At 42.2% G+C, this 23,728-nt stretch overlaps 1 protein-coding gene across 1 annotated transcript in view; it reads left to right on the top strand.

Moving 5' to 3' along the window:
* ADARB2 (adenosine deaminase RNA specific B2 (inactive)) overlaps positions 1–23,728 on the top strand; it is a 306,178-nt gene that overhangs the window by 202,852 nt on the left and 79,598 nt on the right. Inside the window, exon 3 of the mRNA XM_054642603.2 lies at positions 2,387–3,291. Coding sequence (XP_054498578.1) covers positions 2,387–3,291 — 905 coding nt within the window. The remainder of the gene's footprint in view (positions 1–2,386; positions 3,292–23,728) is intronic.

The following is a 23,728-nucleotide window of genomic DNA, read 5'->3' as shown; positions in this document are numbered from 1 at the left end:
TGTACCATAATTGGCTCTGTAAAAACCTATTAGGTTAAGATGAGAGAGGAGGTGTGAAATGCAGAACCAAACCTGTTTCCTGCTAAAATAATATGTCTGCGTCAAAATATTTTGCCTTTACATTACAAAATACACACAACTAAAGAGATATCTTCTGAGTGGGATGAAAACATGAGAAAGGGTCATGACAGAAAATGGCCAGAAACACTGCCAAACTGGATAGAGGAAGCTGAAGCTGATATTCCCTTTCTCTTCAGTGCAGAGTCTCTATAAATAGAGTTGTGAACTCGATGAGAAAACAGCACATTATCTATGTGCCTTAGTTATCATGATATTTTAAGTGTCTTATTTCCAGAGAGGTTGGTTTAAAGATGTCATATTTTACACAGCTGAATTCCCTATGATGAAACTTTTTTTTTTCTATTATGTAGGTCTTTTGCTGTACTTTCCTTCCTCAGTTGTCTTCATTCTGTCCCCTTAGCTTCAGAAAGTAAAAATTAACTAGCCACTAAAACCTTAATTTGTCATGTTCTGCCTCAGCAAAGCACTGCAGAAGACAGTTCTTTGGTGATAACTCTGGTGAGACACAGACCCAGGCTGGAAGCTCAGTGTGTGAGCAGGGTTTTCAGGAGAAGGAGCCTAAAGACTCAGTTCTGCAAATGGGCCCCCACACATGGCATTTGTGCCATGATCATTACTCCTGTCTAAGCACTGGCCCTCTTTCTCTGGAACAACTTGCCTGAGTGTAGACTTAGTGCTCTGATGGGAAAAAGTCTTTTGATATTAAATACAAGTGTAACATTTCAGGATATAAAAGAAGTTTTTAATCATGATGGCTGGTTCCACGTGATCTCCACAGGCTCCTGTGCATCTGTTGGCCCAGCCTAACACTGGGATACAGCACAGACACAGTGGTCCAGCAGGAGTGTCTCAAAGCTTAGACAGCAGCTCACCCCTTACATCCTTACCAACTTATATTATCAGAGTAGAGAGAAAACCGAATGTGGCCATGCCCTTACAGAAAGTGGGAGAACCATTCTCTGTCCCCTAAGGACCACAGGGACCTTCTCTGAGCGTGGGACTGACACAGCCTGTGCAGGTGGCATGATAGTGTCTGCAATAACAAACCAAAACCTGGGAAAGGCTCCATGCCCAGCATTGTCTGGAGTAAAGCAGGCAGCTGCACAGTGCTCTGCTTGGAAAGGGATCAGGTGCATCGCTCCTGGGATGGGTTTCCTTGTAGGTTGGTTATACCCATATTTTCTTCCTCCATTTATCTCTGTCCCAAGAAATGCACAGGAGGACTGGAGGATGTGTTAGACATGCAAGACATTTAAACAAACTCATCAGAACTTAAAGAAATTTTATAGGATGGTTATTTAGCCAGCAGCACATCTTGTGTCTCATTCAGGACATCAGTGGGAAGACTCTCCATGCTCAGCCATGCCTCTGCTGTGTCACAGAGCACTCACAGCCTTGCAGCACATTGCACAGGCACGGGCCAGGGCAGGGGGGATTCATTGGCTCAACAACAGTGCTCCCCCTTCCACAGCTCCCCACTGGCATTTCATTCCCTTCCTGGCACTCCTGGCAGTCACTCTCTCTCTCCTATTGCTTTTCTTTGACACAGATCATCCTTTACATCAGTAATTGGTCCCATCATGATGTTCTGGCTTCTCCTGGTCTCATTGGGATTTATCTACAACTTTTGCAATATTAGTTGTTGCTGATGCAGAAACTAAGAGTATCTGCAATTGAGTTTGACAGAAAGGCACTCATTTACTAAACTGGGATTTGAGTCCAGACCAAATAATTGTTTCAAATGCTATGAAGGTCTGTCAGATCATTTCCTAGTCTGGATTCATTAGGTTTACAATGCAAGAGGCTATGGTGTGAGCAGAGACAGTCAATGTATTCATTGCAAATAGATTTTTCAATGCATTGGCCCATTTTTCTGTTTGTGAATCATTTCTGATTTCTAATAATGTGTTCATAAGCATTCACCCACATGGATTATAGAACAATTGTCTTCCTAAGGGAATTTTGCAAACTATTTACATTTTACTAGCAATTATCAAGCAGTTCATTTAAGTCACATGGCATCCATTATGCTTCATCTTTGAATGATGTAATCTTTTCTTAAAACAGAAGGCTAATGACTAATAGAAGCAGACCTTTAGGGACAAGTAAACATTCAGAACATGCGAAAAAACTGTGCTAGAAATAATAAACCAACCATTACACAGATATTTAGGGAAAGCTCCTAAAAAGGGCTTAGCAACTATTTCTTTTTTTTTCTTTTTTGGCTATTCTGACAGCCCTAGGCATAATGTCATCTACGATGATGACAATTGTAATGCGAGTCGTTTCCTTTTTTTACTGACAGGTACCAGCAGTGCAGAAGTAAAGGAAAATCGAAACATTGGCAACCTGGAGGATCATCCAATAGCATCTACTGATAGGGCAAGAGGGGGAACAACTAGCAGTAAGAGGAAAAGACCCTTAGAGGAAGGCAATAATGGCCATTTCTGCAAACTTCAGCTTATCTGGAAGAAAGTTTCATGGTCAGTGACACCAAAGAACGCTCTGGTTCAGCTACACGAACTCAAACCAGGATTACAATATAAAATGGTGTCCCAGACAGGTCCGGTGCATGCTCCAGTCTTTGCTGTTGCTGTGGAAGTAAATGGACTTACATTTGAAGGCACAGGCCCCACAAAAAAGAAAGCCAAAATGCGTGCCGCAGAGCTAGCTCTGAAGTCATTCGTTCAATTCCCCAACGCCTGCCAAGCCCACCTTGCCATGGGAAACTGCATCAGCCCATCCACGGACTTCACTTCCGACCAGGCCGACTTCCCAGACACTCTGTTCAAGGAGTTCGAACCCTCCACACACAGCCAGGACTTCTCGGTCTACAACCCCGTCAACAACGAGCTGCTCTCCACCGCCTACCGGCGCGGGCGCCTGCTGTGCCACACGCTGGACCTGGTGGGCCCTGCCAAGCCGGGCAAGCACCGCGCGGCCAAGGCCGAGAGCGAGAAGAACCCGGTGGTGCTGCTCAACGAGCTGCGCTCCGGCCTGCGCTACGTCTGCCTCTCAGAGACCGTGGAGAAGCAGCACATCAAGAGCTTCGTGATGGCTGTGAGAGTGGACGGGAGAACGTTTGAAGGCTCAGGACGCAGCAAGAAGCTGGCCAAGGGGCAAGCGGCGCAGGCGGCCTTGCAGGCCCTCTTTAACATCCGTCTGCCCAGCCACATTCCCAGCAGGAGTAAATGTCACCATTTGCCACAGGTGAGAGCTCCTGGGTAGCTGCCACCACGTTGGAGGAACTCTTTTGATGGGTGGCTTTGGTATTGCTGTAGCTGTTGTTGGTCTCCCCGATGGTTCCTCTCATGTTACAGCAAGTGTCGTGCCACAAAACAACCCTTTCCCATAGAAAGACTGTTCTGGTTTGAAAGCAAAACCAGTGAGAGACTCCAAGTCAGAAATACAATTTATTAGGAAAAGGGAAAAGGAAAGCCAAAACACATGCAATAATTAAAAAAAAAAAAAAAAACACTGACAAAGTCAGAATACAACCTGACACCCTGCTGATCTGGGTGTTGGTAGCAGTCCAGTTGGATTGGTTGCTGCAGTCCTCCTGGAGTGGCAAATGCAGTTGTGTTGGAGCAGTGGTCCTGTAGAAAGGGTGTAGTCTTCCTCTGAAGATCCAGTGGAAAAGATGGCAGTTCCTCTGGAAATCCAGTGGAAAGTCTGACTGCTCTATCTCAAAACCCAGATTATATCCAGGTGGGATGCTCAGCTCCTCCCCCCTGGGCAGAGCTCATATCATTCTAATGAGTCATGTGGTGGGTCCTTGATTGCCCACTAAACAGAAATGGCTCCTGGAGGGAGCTATCTCTGAGTCATGGGGCAAGACGTTGATGGGCCCATTAACAGGAGATAAGGGAAAACAATGCTCCTCCTGGTTTCAACAGCTCTTGAGGATGGGAATAGAATATATCTTTATATTGTAACCTAGGACAAAGACCCACAGGCAAAAGCTTGGAAATAGTATCCTGAAATCATTGGGTACAATTTGAAGCTCATTCCATGGGAGGCATAGAGGAGAGGGCAAAATATAAGGGGAAACACCAACATTTCACTTTGCTAGAGACAATAATAGTGACACATGCAGGAAACTCAGGTAATTCTGTGGTACTGCGTTTTTCTTAACAGAGAGGAGCCCATATATAAAGGGATGCTCCATTTCCTCCTTTTTGAGTTAATTTTTGATGAGGACCGTGCTATTCAGAGGAGACATCACTGATGAGGAATATGCCTGTGTCAGAGAAATTCTGCCACTGGAAAAGTTAAGAAATTTTGTTTAATACAGTCCTACTGTTGGGGTTTATTTTTTTATTTAGTTGGTTTGATTTCAGGGCTTGGGTGTTTTTGTTTTGTTTTTTGTTTTCACCTATGCCTCCAACAGCCCAAGGTATACTGAAAGTTCTGAAACTTTCCTGGAATAAATGTAGAGATTACTGCTGTATTCACATAGAAAATATAGATCTGAGGTACATACTTAGCACATGAAAATTTTGTAGTTGGTCATACACCAAAGGCTATCTAAGCATTACTCAGACTTGTGTCAATTTTCAAAGTTCTCAGGAAGTCAGGATTTGCAGACACTGGGAAGCATTACATGGGTTCAAGTAATTTATGGATTTGTTTGCACTACCCGAAAAGGTTTGATTCATCAGCACCAGGAGGTGATCTACAGCTACAAAGCTCCCTTTATGAAGGGAGCTGTTAATGTCCAGGATTTAGTGCAAAGCACTAGGAGCACTAAGAGTCATTCTGCTGTTGGCTTGCTGTGAGACCCTAGGCAAGTCATTTAAATTCAATATGCCTGTAATAAAAATGAGCATATTATATAAAAGAACACTTCAAGATCCTTAACTAGTGTGTAAATGCAAATTATGAGTAGCAATTCTCATTAACATTAGTAAAAATGGCCATTATATGTTCAAGGAGTTTGATAGGAGATTAATCCTCTAGGTAACATGACTGCCTGCAGGACCCAGGAATTATAGTTGGTGACCCAGAAGTTTCCTTTCTATGTTTCCAAAAAGAAAACATGTTAAATGTGAAAAATTCTAAAATACACCATAATCCTCCACTTTTCTTTTAATTCCAGGCTGCAAACTCTATGAACCAGTGGGATAATAACATAGTTCAATAATAACAGTGATCTTCTAACAGAGTGCTTTACAGGCATTTTGGAAACCTTAGCCAACACGACAGTTTCACCTTTCCAGTGCTCCTTCAAAGTACACACAGTTTTAAATGAGATACCTCTAGTGTTTCCTACCCAAATGAATTCTGGCTATAAGTAATCCCATTCTGGTGGTTGCTTTGCTGCCCCCAGTGAACTTTGCTGGGTGTGTCAGCAGGTAAATACCATGTATTTTTTGACCTCTGGTTTGTCATGTTCTGAAACAATGCCACAAGGATCATTGCCTCAGTTTCTGAGCTTTCTGAAATATTCCCTGGTTTCTTGTCTTCACAGTCACCTTCTGCCTGAATATCACATTTTACTTCAGTCTCCAACTGTTCATTAAGTGACATATTCTCCAGTGTATGTTCCCTTTTTTATGGCCTTTTCTCCTTTCTGTGGACTGCTGCCCTCCTTATCTCCTTCTCTTCACTGTTCTGGAAGTGTAAATGTCAGTGAAAAGGTGTCACTGAACTTTCTCCATCAGTATTTCTTGAGTGGTTATGTATTGTCCAACTGAAAGATTACTTTTAATGCCAGCATTCAGCACATTAATTGAGAGATAAGCCTTAACACTGATTTCTGCTGACCTCCTTACAACCTGCTCTCATCAACAGATACAGCAGCTGTGACACAAAACCTGAGTTTGTGTTACTCGCTAAATCATAATTCAAATTCCACAGAAACCGACAGATTTATTTCCACTGACTTCAGCTTAAGCATTAAATCCAGAAGCATCTTTTCCTGTTCTCAGTGTGTTATGCAGTACCTCATCAACTGACTGCCTTTGCTCACTGCCTCAGTCAGCCCATCTGGTCTTTGGTCAGCTGAGGTGGTGTAACCATACAGGGGAGAGTTCAGCTCTCAATAGCTGTGGTCAGAGCCAGCTGCTCCAAGTGTTGTTTTAGCTCCTTCTTGTCCCCTTGATCTTGTGGGAACCACATTTTCAAAGACATGCTTCAAGCCAAGTTTTCAAAACTATTCCCATTTAGAAGTCTTGATTTATGTCTATAAGTGTTTAAAAGCAGGAGAGCACCCTGAAACCCAAAGAGTTTAGGAGTAGAATTTGAAATATTAGGAGGGATTAATTTCTTCACAGAATAAGGAGCAACTATTGTCCCATGCAACCATTCACTCTTTTTATGTGCTTCATTTTATTTGTTAGAATATCAAACAGCTAACTCATTGGTAGTGAGAAGAGGCAAACAAGATCAGCTGTAAGAATTTCAGCATATTTTGAATATTTTGTAAAATCCAGAAGTGTGTTTTTCTCTGTGTTTATCCTTTCAGAGAGTATTCCAATTTTGCATGTCTCTGCTCCTGTTTGCCTTGCTGTTATCAGTGGCATTAGAAGGCCACCATTTGGCTTTTTGTGGTTACAGCCTGACTGGAAACAGGAAATAGCCAGAAGTCATATAACACCTGTAGTCCAGTTGTCCTGAAATTTTGGATTTCACAGCGTACAAGTTTCAAAACAAATCAGATGTCCTTATGAACTGGGCATCCAAACCATTGGCATTTCTTCCTTGCTCCTCAGGGCTCCCAGGGGACCTGGTGTTCCTCAGCCTGGCCCTTGGGTGTGCCAGAGGACAGACAGACACTTTTCTGCTGACTAAGGGAGATTCTGTGTAAAATGCCCAAAGAGGCACAATAAGAGGAACTAGCTAAAGAAGGGCATAGCCAGGTGGGGGTTGGCCTCTTCCCCCAGGCAACCAGTGACAGGACAAGAGGACATGGTCTGAAGCTGTTCCAGGGTGGTTCCAGTTGGACATCAGGAAGAATTCCTTCCCTGACAGGGTGGTTAAGCATTGGAATGGGCTGCTAAGGGAGGTGGTGAAGTCACCAACCCTGGAAGTGTTCCAGAAATACTTGGACATGGCACTTAGTAACGTGGTTTTGTTGGCATGGTGGTGGTCAGTCAAATGTTGGACTTGAGGATCTTGGAAATCTTTTCCAACCTTAATGATTCTGTGACTCTGTGATTCTGTATTGTCCAGTTTGTCCTGAGAGGTGCTGTCTACACAGGAGGCTTCCTGAATCACCAGGAAATGCACAGCATGGATGTAAAACCCTGTCACCTTGATCTCTTCTGATTCACATGAAACAAAGGGCTACAAGAATAGCAAAGCCAGAAGTAGATAAACTCCCTGGGTCATCTGCAATCCAGCTTGCTTCTTCAGCTGCCTCTCACCATGAAAACACTTACTGAAAACACACCATGAAAATCTGAGCACTTTACAATACCAGTATTTTCTTAAAAGAACATTTCTGTGACCCTGACTTTCTTTCCTGTGACTGCTGCACAATGTGTTTGGGCTAACTGCAAAATTATACACAGAAGGTAAACAAAGGCATATTACAATTTACACCAGAAAAAAACATTTAATTTCAAACTCTAAAACCAAGATAATTGAGATCATGCCTTCTTTACTGCCATCAGCAGTGCATCAATCCACTTCTGTAAGTCTCATACAGGTACAATAGTGGCTGGGAGACATGTGCACTTACCCATGTATAGGATGAAGAGAAGGTAGCTGAGATAACCCAAGAACCACCTGAAATGGTCACAAGATTTGCCCATCAACCTGCCAGTTCTTCTTCAACCAGATGTTTGATCTGTGCTAGGCACTGAAGTGCAAGATAAATACTATTGATGGTCAGAGACCGGGCACACCATGTTGATTGGAGTAGCTAAGATAGGAGCCTGGAGATCTGCTAAACTCATGGCAGACATAAAGAGAATCAGGAGAATGGAAATTACAAATCTTCACTGTACCTTGGATTAGTCACTAAATATTACTCCTTGTTTCCTGGCATAGTTGGTCTGAACTCATATTCTCCATCAAATAAAATGCAATTTCTTCAATTATAAGCTTTCATGGAAGTCTGACAATTGTTTCTCCCACTTTGGAAGCTCATGTTCTCACATTCTAATAAAGGAGGCAGCATCAGAGGGCGCTGACCTAACCAGCCCTAATGAGTCTGCTCTGGTAGAAATTCATCCACACACTCCCAGGCTTTCCAAGTGAGGTGTGCTCAGTTCAGGAGATCAAGGTGGCCCCCAGCTGTATCTGACCAACTTGCAATTCTTTTTCTGATCTTTTAGTCCTTCTAACCTGTCTTGGTCTAAATGGCATTCTTACTGTTGCAGAGCCATACCATTAATTAATACTGTCATAACAAATTAGTAAAAGAGGGGAGCCTGGATTTCAAATGAACCTAAATTAGAAAAGAATAGGTGTGAAAATCACTTTCACTCTGCTTTGAAATGGCTTAACACTGCTGTTGCTCGTTCACATCCAGCCTCTCCAGAGCAGTGGTTGTCTATTTATTTTAACAAAGCTCATTGTGTTTTGTGTGTGTATCCTCAAAAAGAAGCAGGATTTCTCTCTTTGGCAAATACAGCTAACCTTTTGGTTCCAGTTAAATCCCCTATTTGCCAAAAGCTTCATCTGCAGGCTAAAGCAACCTCGAATCCCATATTGCAGTGATTCTTTACTTTGAGAAAGTCAAGGATTCCCACCAGTTAACCTTGGTGACAAGGTGGCATCATCATGGGAAGAACAACCACCATGTCAGGGAAAGCCACATACCCCACAGTTCTCACCCACCCCCCTCCAAGACACCTGTTTCCCTGTGTTGCAAAGCTGGTTCATTTTCATACAGTGTATGTTGTTCCTGCTTCCTTAACTTTATTTCTCTCACTTTCCTCCTTCACCACCTTCCTGACTACAGTGGCCTCTCACCCGTGTCACGGTTAGGCCAGGACCGAGGTTGGCAGTGATATATTTGACTCCAGTGTGAAGAGCAGCAGCACATGGAGCAGGCATTGAGAAGCCTGCAACAGGTTTCTGTGAAGAGCTTTGTCCCTTAACTGAGCACCTACATAGTTTTATTAACTTCTCTGTTTCCTCTTATGCAAAGAGAAACAGCTGACAGGGGTGTGTGTGTAGTTCCTGACAGGAGAATGCTAGAAAGAGAAATGGTGGGGACCAGAGAGATGCCTTTGCAATGCAAATAACATTTGATTTTCAGCCATCTATTTCTTACTCTGTAGGTGGGGAAAGTTGCTTTTATAATCAGAGCTACAGGCAATCAAGAAATTTATAGGATTAGAGTTTCTTAAGCAAAACAATGGCAAAAGAACCAATTTAGAGGCACAGCATTAGTTTAGTGGATACTGTTATTATCTTGGCTGCTAATTGGATTGTAGTCACTTCTGGACTCACAGCTGAGTAACAAGGACTACCTCCTCACCTTTCATACAAGAGCGATATAAAAGATATTTAATGCCCAGAGAGATTACAGCTTGAGTCTCAGATGAAGAAATTACTTTGGTTTAATGTATATAATCCATGCAAGATCAAACAGAGATGCAGAATAGCTACCTACATGGAATTACAGGAAATAAATTAACAGGGTAGGAAGGGCTTTGGTGGCTTGCTCTCACAGCATCAGCACATATATGTAGACACATTAAGGGGTTGCCCATAAAAACCAGTCATCACTGCAAAACAACACATAACTTTGCATCAGCTGGGCTCCAATAGTCCTGCAGTTCTTTGCTGCAGAAAGAAGTTGGTATATGCATCTCCACACTCCCTGCCTCTCTCTTTTGCTCCTGCACTGCTGTTCTGTGTAACTCCCAGCCATGGATAGCTCCAATCCCCAAAAGATTCCCCTGCACTCATCTTTAAGTCCTGTGTCATGTAGAGCATGCTCAGGGCTTTCAGAGCATTAGGTATGCTAAACAAAACTCTCCTAAATGAGATGTTAAATTCTAAATGTACCACTCACCTAATTAATAATACTTAGAAGAACTGCAATAATTGTGGTAATTAGTTAATGAATGGCCAATCTAAATTTACAGAAGTGAAAAAATAATTGTTATATCTTCAAGGAAGAAAATCTATAAGGCTGAAAGGTATTTTTCTATGTAATTTAATTTTACAAGCAATCCAAACCTTTTCTTCCTCTTAAAAGAAAGGAAACTCAAAATTATCTAATTTTCCCTTATAAAGAGTGTAAGGGTCCATGGTGATTACAGTGCATTCAGAGTAGGGTAAATCAGATTTAACCATCTAACTTAGCTGCTGGTTGCTCCTTTAGCTTTTTAGTTGTTGAAAATACTTCATACCAGCCATGCATCCGCAGAAACAGCATTTGATTTCTTCCCTTCAGATTCTAGATTGCATATTAAACATGTCTAGTGAGACCCAGCGTGGATTCTGCTGACTTGTGCTGTTTACCTCAATAAACCAGCCTTGTCTATCCATGAAGCTGATGGTGTGGATCTGATTTGTGAAGAATTACTATTTGTGCAGCTCATTAGGGTGAGACAGTTTGTGCAGAATGATTAGGGCTCCAGGAACCAGCAGACCTAGTTAGTACATGAAAGCTGAATCCCAGTCTGGTGTCATCCAGACATAAAACCTTCTTCTAAACCAGACACTCTCGCAGCTGTCAGAGTTGCTTCTGTTGTTTTCTGGCTTTGTAAGTGAGCTAGGGACACTTCAAAAAGCTCCCAGCAAGCTGGACTTGTTAAAGCTGCCACTTAATCTTGGACTTGCATCCTGACTTTGTTTATGATGCTTCATTATTACCTACTAAATACAGCCATGATCATTCTGCTCCACTAAATAGAGCTGTAATACAAGTGCCCAGAGTGAATTTTTCTTTGGTTGACTTCCATGAAAAGCCTTTTCTGTTTGAGCTGGAGTGTTAAAGTCATGCCAAAACCACGTTCTTTATCTATTTTTATCTGTATTCACATCTAGGAAGCCTTAATTATTCAAGCAGAATTTTCCTTCTATGTAGAATACCAGAGGCAAGCTCCTAGCATTTATTTTATGATGACTACCTCCCTCTTGTGGTCCTTGTGCCAGCCCTGTGGCAGGCAGGCAGATCCACCGTTGTGTGAGGGGAAAACTAACAACACAAAATGCTTGTGCACCCGGGCAGGGCTGTGGCTCAAAGCCCCCAGAGATGCTGCTGAGAATCCCAGTGCCACACGTAGCAGAGGGACCACTCCCTCCCACTGAAAAGGGAACATCTTTGTCCATTTTATTTTTCTCTCAAATGCTAGCCTTTAAATAGTGAATTTGTGTCGTAGTCATGGAGAAAACCAACATTTCTCCTGCCCCTTTTTCTCAGCTAAAATGTCCAGACATAGTGCTATGTGAAATGATTAAGCACACACACACACACACACACAAAATAGTATGCAGGTCATAAAATTCAGTAAGGGGAAAGTATTTAGGGCTTAATCTTAGGACTGCTGAGAAATAATGGACAGAACAGACTTTGGACTTGTTATACTGGATGTAAAATATGATTAATGTGTTTAGACATTTATACAACCAGAGAGAAGTGGCTGAAGTTCTTTGAGGTAGTAAAATCCTTTTTTGTTCACATAGTGCCCTCTTAATACGAACATCTTACTAGTGAGTCTGGATTTTTAATGGGAGCAAAATTTGAGAGCAAGGGTGTTGGTTTTTTCTTTTTGCACATGAATGATGCATGATGTGAACTTTTGTTAAGATAAAATATTTTTACAAATTTATGAGAAATAGAAAGGGGAGATAAATATCTGTAATCACTGGAAAAGTGGGTAAATTATCCATCTCCATTCATCACATTTTATTCAGTGAAAGCAGTTACCATTGTCTATGTCTCATGATATCCATCAGCTTCTTAGACTGTATTCTAAGACATATAAAATATTAATGCATCCATTAAACTCTTCTCCTCTACCTTTCATGCTGCAATATTATTTTGTCTAAACAAGTTCATGTTCCTTTTTCGGCCTTCTAGTTTTCTAATTGACATGTCAGAGTCTACTTCCAAGTGAACAGTTATTTCCTATTTGTCTTCTGAACCAGGGTAGGAATTGATATGAAAATACCTAAGCATGATTGCTCTTAACCTACTTGTCATCATGTCTGCTGCAGACACCAGCCCCATAATCAGACCTGAATTCACACAATAGTACCTTAAAATCAGTGCTACAATGAGATGTCATCCAAATGAGCCCATGCTACTGAAGCCATGCTAATTTGCAATTCCTTTTGTGCTGTCTCTTCTTGCTCTCTTTATCCAGTTCATCTTTAAAAACTAAAGGTGGAAAGAGTACATTCTCTGAGCAAACACAGTCAATTAACAAAATGACTGCAGTTTGGTTTGTTCAGAAAAATAATCTAAGCATCCCATGATCTCTAAGTTTTCTGTTCCTGTTGAGTGCTCTTCTTTTGAGTTCCTATTTTTGGGCCATCTTCTATGAACTGGGCACTCATGCTCACAGAAATAATTATAATCAACTCCTTTCCCTCTTATGTGGGTCATTGCTTTAATAGGTTAAACACAAGAAACAATGTGTGTCCCCAAGGTCTGGTGGGGAGGGTGGAGACAGCTACACTGCCTTCATTTCTTGTTTGATAATTAGTTCTTATCCAAATCAACTCTGCCCTGTACTTTTAAGGAATAATCCTCACAGGGATATTGGAGAATAAACTCATTACTCCTGAATGAGACCCCTCTTTTCTTCTACTCTCCTTGAAATGCACACAAGTAATTCTAACTCCCAGTGCCTAATGACTCTTGAGTACCATCCTATGGAGAACAGCTCAGAACAGCATCACAAAGATACTGCTAGGCCTTGGTTGTCCTGCTCTTTGCAGAGAAGCAGTGTCCAAGAGGGGAGTAGAAATGCTTGTTTAATCCTGACCCAGCTACACAGAAACCCTCTGCAAACCAAGCCAGTGGCCATCAACATGGAGCAGACAAAAGCAAGCTAGAAAAAAAGCAGGGAGCAGTGGTTGGTGAGACAGAAGTCAAGTTTTTTGAAGGCTCATGGTTATGGCAGCAATGAGGGGTAGATGTGCTGATTGGTGCACACTAAAGATACAAATCAGAGACACACTGAAGTTTTTGTGCCTGAGTATCAGCAATTTGCACAAAAAAAGAAACATATCACATAGCTGTTAAAACTGTTGTCTGAGCCAAAAGTTAGCAGGCACTGCTTGGAAAGCAGCATGAAAAGAGTGTCCAATAATAATGTTTAGAGCAGCTCATAACACAATCACATGGAGAGAAGAGGAATTATCCATGAGGATCACCAGGCTAGAAAACACCTTTACAGGTGCTAAGGGCAGTCATCAGCTCTTACCAAAGAAAACCTAAAAAAGCCATGGCACATTGATTCCTATGGATCCTATGGATTACTGAGCTTGCAACTCTGCCCAAGGGTTTGGCTACTTCCAGAAAGGAATGACAACACATTAAAACACTGTCATATTTTGCTGCCTTTTGTGGCACTACATATTCTCCCTTCAGTGCTCAATTAAATCCAATCAGGACTTTTTCCTGTATGGATTTACATGGACATTACCAGAACAGGGCCATGAGTTGTTGACACAAAGATATCTCCATCTGTTCTGTGCTTGACTTCTTCAAAAATGCACCTTCAGTGCTGCAGCAAATTCCTGCTGATCATAAATCATGGCTCTCTGATGGTTTGGACATACCCTAAACTATCAACATTTATTCTGGCAAGTATCTCAGCATGTCTGGAGGAGTCTGTGGACTGTATTTCCCTTCCACCTGGTGCTGACTATTAATTAGAGAAGAGACCATGGTATCTTAAAATTTATTTTTTTGCTAAATAAGCTATTTTACTCAAATTCACCAAAAAAAATCTAAAAGCAAAGCCACAAAGTACTGCCATATGAACTGTCATGGAAAGATTATTTTTCCCTTCCTTTTTTTTTTTTTTTCTTTATTTAAATGTATGATATTTTTGGTCACAATCATAATACTATTGATAGGAGATGCCCTCTGCTTTTGCAGGGCAAAAGGCTGCAGCTGCATATTTTATATTTTGACTTTGAGAGAGATAAAAGTACAAGAGGGATAAGCTGCTGCTGTCACCATCCTCTGGAGAACACTGATGGGAAGAAATTAATAGCATTCCCCAAAACACTGACAAGCTACAGTGCATAGACTTTTCTTTTAAATCCTAGATTCATGAAAAAAAAAGTAACATGACTTTCAAATTTGCTAGTCTTTGATATAGATTTTGAAATTTTTCCCCTTATGAATAGGCAGGAGCCTAAATTTATATCTTTGCCTGCATCTCTTCTTGGACATTCGTGAACTTAGAGAGATCTTAAGCCCTCCTCTCTCCAAAAGAAAAAAAGTTTAAAAAACAACATTTGCCTTTATATAACAAAAATCAATTAAGCAAGCCAAACTAGATAGTCTTTACAGGCAGACTAACATCCTTGCCATGTAACAGAGCTAAAATCTGGCAGATACCTAAGCAAAGCTGCCCTGTGGCAGACCAGGAGCAACTTGTGCAAATCCAAGGGATCTGTTGGGGAGCCCTTGATAACAAGAGGTCACCAGATAAACCAGCCAATGAGGCTGAACTGAGCAGGGGGAGAAAAAGAAACTTTGCAAAGACAAGCTGGAGGGGGGAAGGAAAAAAAGAAAATCTTCCAGGCTGCCTTTGACAGAAATTGATCCAAACAAACTAAACACTCCTACTGTAGTAGTTAGCAGCAGTTGGGTTTTTCTCCTCCCTTTCAAACCACCAGATGCCAACAGGGGATCAGCACAGGCTGCTCGCCTCTCCCAGGCTGTGTTATTCACTGTGCAGGAGCAGGGCTGCTCCCAGCTGCAGCTATGAGGGCACTTGCTGGAGTCAGGAATAGAAGCTTATAATACAGAAATTACTCCCTTGAGGACCTGGGAACAGTTTTTGTGGAGTGAGGGGTGGAATTTAGCCCCTTGTTGAAAATCAAGCAAAAACCACAAGTGTGGGAAGGAAACTGTTGGAGTTACAGCACAGTCTTGAAGTTAAATCCTTGCAAAGGCATGCATAGGGAAATCCTTTGACAGTAATTTGAGCTGTGTTTTGCTACCTATGCCATGTATTGTATTCTGGGAGCTTATTTTCTGCACATATACCTGCTACCATAGCAAATATTAAAAGTCCTTTTTGAGGTTGGGAGATTATGGTGAAGCAACATAAACTACATTTTCTCTGAAATACATAGGCATGAAGCCACAAAACAATGTGGGCAGATAATACCTTTATTCCATATTCCCACAGGCATAAACCAGACCAGAATTTGAACCTGTGGATTTATAGCAAATAAAACTTATACTGAAATATGTTGCAGCTGTTTCTCATTCCATCCTGCAGCTGATAAATAGCTAATCTCCAGTTCAGGCCTCTCTATTTAAATAAGCACACTAAAAAGTTGAGCTATCTCTGACTGAACTGCTTCAGCTGAATATCCTTAGCTTACTGCTTCTGGCCTCTATTAAATGCAATTCAGATAAATTCTGGCTTCTACTAGTATTTGTTTCTCTCTTGACACAGCTGGTATCAGGTCCTGCTTAAAACTTTCAGATTGGAAGAAAAATCTGAAAAAATACATTATTTAGTAAGCATAACTAAGGACCACTAATACTAGGAAGACAAAGGATTTCTTCTGTATTAGCTGTGAACAAATTGCTCTCCATGGGCAGCCTCACCCCTGCCATTAAAACTGATGATTTTGCAGAGCTGTGGCCAAAGAGGGACTCATCTTTCCCTGAAGCACAGCTGACAAGCAGGAGCTGTCAGACACCCTCCACTTGCTGCATATTCTGCTTCAGAGCTGCCTCTCTCCCTGCTGGTGTCAGGCAGCAATCTGGCTGCAGGCAGGGAGTGGGCAGCTCTGTCCCTGCCAGGGCACAGGCTCACAGGTGTCTCCCAAAGTGCTCAGCCTTATTTCCCTTCCCAGCTCTGCTGGTTCCCATTTTCTGACACTCCCTTTATCAGGAGAGATCTCCTCTCTCCCAGCACACCCCAGCCAGGCAGCAGCAGGCTGGAGCTGCAAGAAGCAGCTGTGAGAACAATTCAGTGTGATTTTAGGTTAAATGTCAGCTGCCCCATCCTTGTGATAATAGCTGGCATTAGAGCACATTAACACAATTGCACTTGCTGCAAATTAACAGCGATCGGTGCAGAGGCACAATATCAAGTGCAATAATAATACACATGTATGAAAAGCAACATGATCACTGCCTAATTAATTAATAACCGGTTACTGATTAAAAGGGGAGCATTTGGAGCTAAATGTGTCCTTGACAACACTAACAGGATTGGTTTAGCACTGATTGTATTTTCCAATAAGACACATAAGTGCAAATAATTGCTTCCACTATATCATGGAATTAGTTCCATGACAGTTCAGCTGATTACTTCAAGGTTTTATCTGTGTTTTGTAGCTGCAAGATCAGCTACCATTTTGCACCTTACCAGCTGGTAGTGAAACACTCTTCTGTTTACATGTATTGCATGTACTGTAGCAGGAAAGCAGAATCAATACTGTAGATATATACAGTACCTGCATCACAAAGGTTACCACGCTCGGAAAACAGCTGATGAAAACTTGAGGTAATGAGCTGAAACATCCTGCAAGTAATTCCTAGCAGCACTAAAAACAATAATATAACTTTGCCTGACATGGGTAATCCTCCACAGACTGAGGGAAGCATAATTTTTTTCTGGAAGGGAGTTTTGTGGTCCACTGAGGGTTTGAGTGAGATATGGGATATACCTTATAAGTGAGGAGTGCCTCATAACTCAGGGGAGGTGGAACCTAAATGAAGTCACAGAGGTCATTCTTATTTTATCACTGGGGAAAATGTGTCCTGTATATCACAGCTTTTTCATACATTTAGTTAGTGGGATAATTCTAGGTACAACAAAATGTTCTCTTTTTTTTAATCTTGTATTACATGAACAGAAAGCTTTTAAAACAACTAAAAACAATTGCAGAGGGACCATTTGCTATGCAAGTCCAAAGTTAGGCTTCTTTATGTGAGTTTAATGAAGTACATGAGAACTCTGAGGTTTGTTTAGGGTATGGAGCTATCAGCTAAATATTTTTGCACATTTTTCCATACATTTTTTGCAGTGACTGCAGTGCAGAGTCTAGAAGGGTCAATGAAGCAGTCAGAGAAGTTTGCCCATCCTTTTATCTCCCTTCATGATAGCAGCCACTCATGTGATGTGAATACTCTGAAAAAGAGATTTCAGTGCATGTTTTCAGGCTGCTTTCCAAATTAGTTTTCTGTGATCAGCTTTCTACTGCTCTTAGCAATCCTTGAGACTGTTCAACAATATTTGATAGCTTAAGATATCTCAAGGCATTTTTTCATCTATGCAGTTTAAAAATAGGGACTTTGAAGGAGCAAGTGCAACCCAAACTTGTCCTGCACAGGGAACAATGCAGTCACCCCCAAGGCAGCAGCAAGCAAGCCAGGCAGCATGGTGGCAAGACATACAGAGACATTATGGTGTCTCCATTTTGTCTTATTTCTTCTCTTCTTAGTGCAGGGGGCCTATGCACTCTCTTTTTAGAGGTATGATTTAATTTGAGCCTGAAGATCCACAGAGGGTGATGGGTTCCTGGTGGATGGAGAGGCTGAGCCCATATGTTGGTCCAGGAAAAAACCTGAATGTGCAAATATGAGGGCAGTCATCTCAGTGCTTGCTTGGTGGGGCCAAGGGAGCAGGCAACAACAAAAAAAAAAACAGTACTTCTTTTATTTGTACCTGTCTAGGTAACCCAAAAGTGATCATCGGAGTTTAAATGTATTGTAGTAACAGCTGTGAACAATTTCACTGTTTCTCAATGCAGGATGTTGCCAGTTCAAAAGACTGTCAGTAATCATAACAAAGCTATTTCTCCTTTTCTCAGACAGTAAAATAAACTCAGACATAGAATGGTTGCATTCTCCTTTTTTTCTAACATACCTAGTTTTGATTGCTGACAGGCTTTATTAGCAAGAAGCAGACAGGTTGAGAAATGGTTGATTAGAGGTTCAGCTGTAAACTGGAAATATCCTTAGTCAGATGTCCATTGATGCATCTGCTGTGGTACATTTGTTATAGGATAGATGGAGCAGGTGTTAAAATCCTTATTTAGCAAAATTGAAGCCCATCAATGTTGACACTGGATTAAACAGGAGTACTTGTTGCATTTGGCAGCTGTGAAGGGGGTTGCAGTTTGTTAGGGAAAGGGGGAAGTCCACAATGCATCTGTGGGGTTATGAGGTTATCTCATGATACATGGGGTTATGAGCCATGTATCATGAGATGAATGAGCCAGTGTTAGGAGAAAACTGAGTGAGTGTCTGCTTTTGGCTGGGATAGGCTTAATTTTCTTCATAGCAGCTTTTATGTTGCTGTGTTGTGAATTTGTGAACAAAACAATGTTGATAAAACACCAATGGCTTACCTGTGGCTGGGCAGGACTTACATAGCATAAGGCTTCTCTGCTTCTCACCCCACCCTACCAGCAAAAATTCTGGGAGTGCACAAGGAATTGGAAGGGGACACAGCCAGGACAGCTGACCCCAACTGACCAAAGGGGTATCCCACACTGTGTAGCATCATACTCACCAATAGCAGCCTGGGGAAGAAGGAGGAAGGGGCAAAACTCAAGAGTTAAGACATTAATATCAGACCAAATAAACTGTCTTCAACTCAAGCCGTGAATTTTCTCACTTTTACCCTTCTGATTCTCTTCCATATCCAACTGGGAGGGAGAGGAAGGAGGCAGCTGTGTGTGACTGAGCTGCCTGCCAGGGTAAACCCATAGCAGTAGCACAGGGACACACCTGTGGGAGGTATATAAAGTCACCATTTATGAATCTGCATTGACATGCTGGCTTTCACTGAAGCTAGTGGAAAAAAATTGTTTGGTACAGGTTCCATGTTAAAAACCACACTTAGGGAATATTTGTACAAGAAAATGCTGAGATAGTGTAACTTAAAATCCACATTGATGGCTGTTCTTAGAAAGCTGCCTGGTTTCCATTCAAACCTTGAGGGGCTAATCAATAAAGCATAATTATCTCCTCTGTTTATAGGGTCATGCTTGTTCTCAGTTTGAATTGAGAACTATTGAAAGAACATAGGAGGAAGACCTGAATGTATGTGTCAGGATCAATTCAGAGTTTAAATTGCTTATAATGGCTTTTTAATGTCAATGCAGATATCTCTGAGTAGCCTAAAGAGAGGGTGACAGAAAAAGTAACTGGCTGTGTCACCAGCTAGTTTTGCTTTTTTTTAATTGAAAGGGATATTGTCAACAGGAAACCTAGGCACAGAGTTTAGTATAGGTCTAAATATAGCACTTTGCATCTTGGTGATGCAGCCTGGGATTGTTTTATTAATTTTAGCTTTCTTTTCTCCCTGATTGCCATTGGAATACTCAATTTTTATTTTTTTTAAAGGAAATATCACTAATTATGGAATTTGTTGAAAGTGGGAAGTGGGTTATAAAAGGTTTTGATAAATGGGATCACAAATGAGCTGAGATCTCTGGAGATCATCTAGTCCAGTCCCTGCCCAAGCAGGACCAGGTACACCAGTTGTCCAGGCTCATGTCCACTTGTGGTTTTGAGTATGACAACAGATGGAGACTTCACAACTTCTCTGTGCACTACCAAGAAGAGTCTGGCCCTTCATTCCCTCCCATCAGGTATTTCTGTACATTATGATATCCCACTGAGCCTTCTCTTCTCCAGACTGGACAATCCATCTCTTGCAGCCTCTCCTCCTATGAGAGATGCTCCAGTCTCTTGACCATGGCCCTTTGTTAAGGGGACTCAGTTCAGTATGTCCATCTCTCTCCTTTCTGGGAGGCCCAGCACCAGCCCCAGCACTCCCAGTGTGCCTCACCAGTGCTGAGCAGAGGAAAGGATCATCTCCCTGCACTGCTGGCAGTGCTCTTTCTCATGCAGCTCAGGAGGCTGTTTGCCTTCTTTGTCATGAAGTCACACTGCTGGCTCATGGGCAGCTTGTTATCCACCAGGACCCCAAGGTTCTTCTCAGCAAATCTGCTCTTCATCTGGTCAGCCCCCAGTCCATCTGGGTACCTGGGGCTGTTGTTCCACACATGCAGGACTTGGCAGAGCTCTTTGAGAAATTCATGAGGTCTTTGTCAGCCCAGTTCTCCAGCCTGTTGAGCCTCCATCCCTCTGGATGGCAGCATGGCCCTCTGATGCATCAGCCACTCCTCCCAAAGTTGCATCACCAGCAGACTTGCTGAGGGGACACTGCCCCATCATCCAGCTGACTCATGAAGATGTTAATAGCACTAGGCCTGTGTTGACCCTTAGGTACACCATTAATGACGTGCCTACAAGTGGCCTTTGTGGCACTGTTCCTGCCCCTCTGGTCTCAGGCTTTCAGCCAATTTTCAGTCAAATTCACTGCCCATTAACCATCTAACCAATACATTGTCAGCTTGTCCATTATGGTGCTGTGAGAGATGGTGTCAAAGGCTTTAATTAAGCCAAGGCAAGCAACACCCACTACTCTCCCCTCATCCACCAAGCCAGTCACTTCATAATAGAAGGTTATCAGGGTCTCTCAAGCTCAATTTCCCTTTCACGAATCAATGTATACTGATCCTCAGTCTCCTTCTTGTCCTTCGTGTTTGGAGAAACTTTGGAGGACGATTTTGTCCACCACCATCTTCTTGGGGGTTGATGTGAGACTGCAAGGCTTGCAATTCCCAGGTTGTTCCTTCTTGTCCTTCTTGAAGACAGGAGTGACATTTGTTCTTCTCTAGTCTTCAGGAAGCTCTCTCAGTTGCCATGAGCAGGAGCAGGATAGAGCAGGGTATTTTTGATTTGGTTTTCCTCTCAGCAGCATGTTACTGAGCTACTTTCAACATGACAAGACTTCCATGGTCAGTGCTATGCTGGAAGCTGGATGAGGAGATCAAAACAGCCCTCTCTGACTTTAAAATCTTTGGGTTTGAAATTACTCATAATACTGTCAAGTCAAATGCAACTGATAAAAATACAGCGCCTTTTTTGTAAGTGGATCATGTCCCTTTAGCATGGTTATTCAGTAGTCCTAAACACTCTTGTTAATAATGTGTGACAGGCAACTGTGATGGGAATGCTTCATGATTGCTCCTTATGCGATATCATGCTGGGATTGCAGACCCATGCTCTGCTGTTTTGTTATCTGTACTTCACTTCAGACATGTTTTATTATAGTACTTTAAAAGGAAGAATGGAACATTTTATATTTTCCTGCCAAACCCCTTCTGTCTGGTTTTTTTCCCTTAAAGAATTGTTTTTATCATCTATCTTTTACTGTGTATCATATCATTATCTTCACCTGTTAGGGGGAAAAATGAATGGACTTACAGTGTACAACAGACTGACAGCAAATCATAGCATGGATGTTCCCTTCAGAATGACAGTTATACCCTAGATGGCACAGTGACTAAATAACTCATTGTGAGAAACTCCTTCTCACAGACAGTTGTTAAATTGAAGGTATTACCAAAACAGAATGCAAGAATTATTGCTTGTTCTATGGTCATTTTTCTCTAGGTAAGAATATAAGCTTCTTTTTTTTCTTTCTATTAGAAACAAACTGGAAGAACCAATCCAGCCCTCAGCATCATTACAGTACCATTATTGTTTATGCTGACCTAGTATTTTCACTATAAATCCTGTTTTCCACATGACTCTTGAGACCAGGGTTCATTTGCAGTCCATACTTGTTTCAGGGAAAATTTTTTTAATGTACTTTGAGGGCTTAGCAAGGACCTTTTAAAATTTTCAAATTACATAAAAACAAAAATTAATTATTTCAAATATTTTCTAGAATTGCTCTTTCATTCCTGTAGCAAAGAACCTAGAGCTCAGTTTGAAGCTGAGACTTTCCTAAATTGGGGACGTTCCTAAATGGGGAACTACTATATGTTTGAATGATCCCAGTCAATCTATTAAGATGAACATCTTAATACATCTAGAAAAGGACCTATTTTTTGATAAGCCATGAATATTCAGAAACTTTATAAATACAATACAAAAACTCAGGTACCCCTGGTACTCCAGAGACTCACAGCAAGGTGTTTTGTTTCATTAGGAGATCAGCAGCAGACTTGTAATGCACAGAGCAGATCTACCTACTTTAAACCCAGTAGGACATAATAGATTAACAAAACAGTGACCACTCAAAGAGGAGAAAAGCAAGCACATCTTGCTCCTGCTGAGACCCACAGCAGGAGTGCACTAAGTGCCCACAGCGGAGGTGACTGCAGCCTGTGCTGTGGACAGGGACTGGTCCTGCTGCCAGCAGAGCTGGCGCTGCTGGGGAGCTGCTGGGGACATCTCCAGCCAGCATGGCTGGCTCTGGTAGAGGAGGCCTGACCATCACTCCAGCTCATCTTATGGCCCACACCACAGCTCCAGGGAGGAAAAATGTGCTTTAAGCCTATTTCCAACAGAGTCCAGCATTTGCCCAGCAGCTCTGTGGCAGCTGAGAGGGGCTGCAGTCCCCTCTGTGTCCCTGTGCCCAGCAGGTCCTGGCTGAATGCCACCATGGAAGTGTATGTGAAGGCCCTGGCAGCAGACAGGAGCAGGCTCCTACCACAAACACCAGCTAAACCAGGCTCCAGCCCAGCCCTCTCCCACCAGGACAGGAATACAGGTTGGACAGGCTTTGCCAGGGCCCTGGCTTAGTCTGTGCCTCTGTCTTGCAGAGCAGAATGCCCTAGCTAAGGCTCTGCTGGATGGTGTAAGCCATGTGGATTTAGTCTAGCTTGTTCCTGTTGCCCATGGAGTGCTGGATCAGCAGTGTCTGTATGCAGGGACAGGAAGGGAACAGGAAGCAGTTTTGCCCAGTCCCTGTGCACTGGGAGAGCTCCCACTGGGCAGTGAGCTCTGCTTCACCTCTCACTCTAATGCTCAAACACACAGAAACCTGCCCAGCAGCATAACTGGAGTCATCCTCTAGGATAACTGTGCCTTGTCAGCCCAATTTCTGCTTTCCAGAGCCTGAAGGTGAAATTATGATTGACTCTTACTTACAAAATGAGAAGGGGAGGGGAGAAGAGAGCTCCCACTCCTGTCTCCCCACTGGTTTGTAAGTACATGACAATAACACAGCCACACACAGGCATACACTAGTTTAGCTTCATACAGAAACTAACAGCTGATTTAAATTCAGCAGGTGCAAGTTTTCTGTGTGGACAAGACTCAAGTTGATAGGAAATCAATGGGTTTAGACATTTCTGAATTCTTCCCTGGCACCAGTCAGTATGAAATTCTGTAGCCCTGGGGTAAGTGACTATACAATGTGCAGGTCAACACCAAGTCAGGCCAGCTGGATGATTCTGATAAAATCAGTTTTCTGCCTCCCATTTCACATCTCCTTTCTTTTTATTTTATTTTCAGATACCAGCATTAAAATTACTTCAGGATCCTAGTTTTATCTGGCAAAGATTAGGGACAGAGAGAGAGATTGAGAGGGCTGTTTGCAAAACTGTCAAGAACACGGAACAGCCCAAGTGTGAAAGCTATTCACCTTCACTTTATACCATTGACGGGTATAATAAAATATTTTTCATTCATCCATCAAAAAATTTTGAGCTATTTACA

The sequence above is a fragment of the Agelaius phoeniceus genome, chromosome 1 (genome assembly GCF_051311805.1).
Source record: "Agelaius phoeniceus isolate bAgePho1 chromosome 1, bAgePho1.hap1, whole genome shotgun sequence".
Lineage (NCBI taxonomy): Eukaryota > Metazoa > Chordata > Aves > Passeriformes > Icteridae > Agelaius > Agelaius phoeniceus.
The sequence above is the reverse complement of the archived record's forward strand: the minus strand, read 5'-3'. Positions and strand labels throughout refer to the sequence as shown.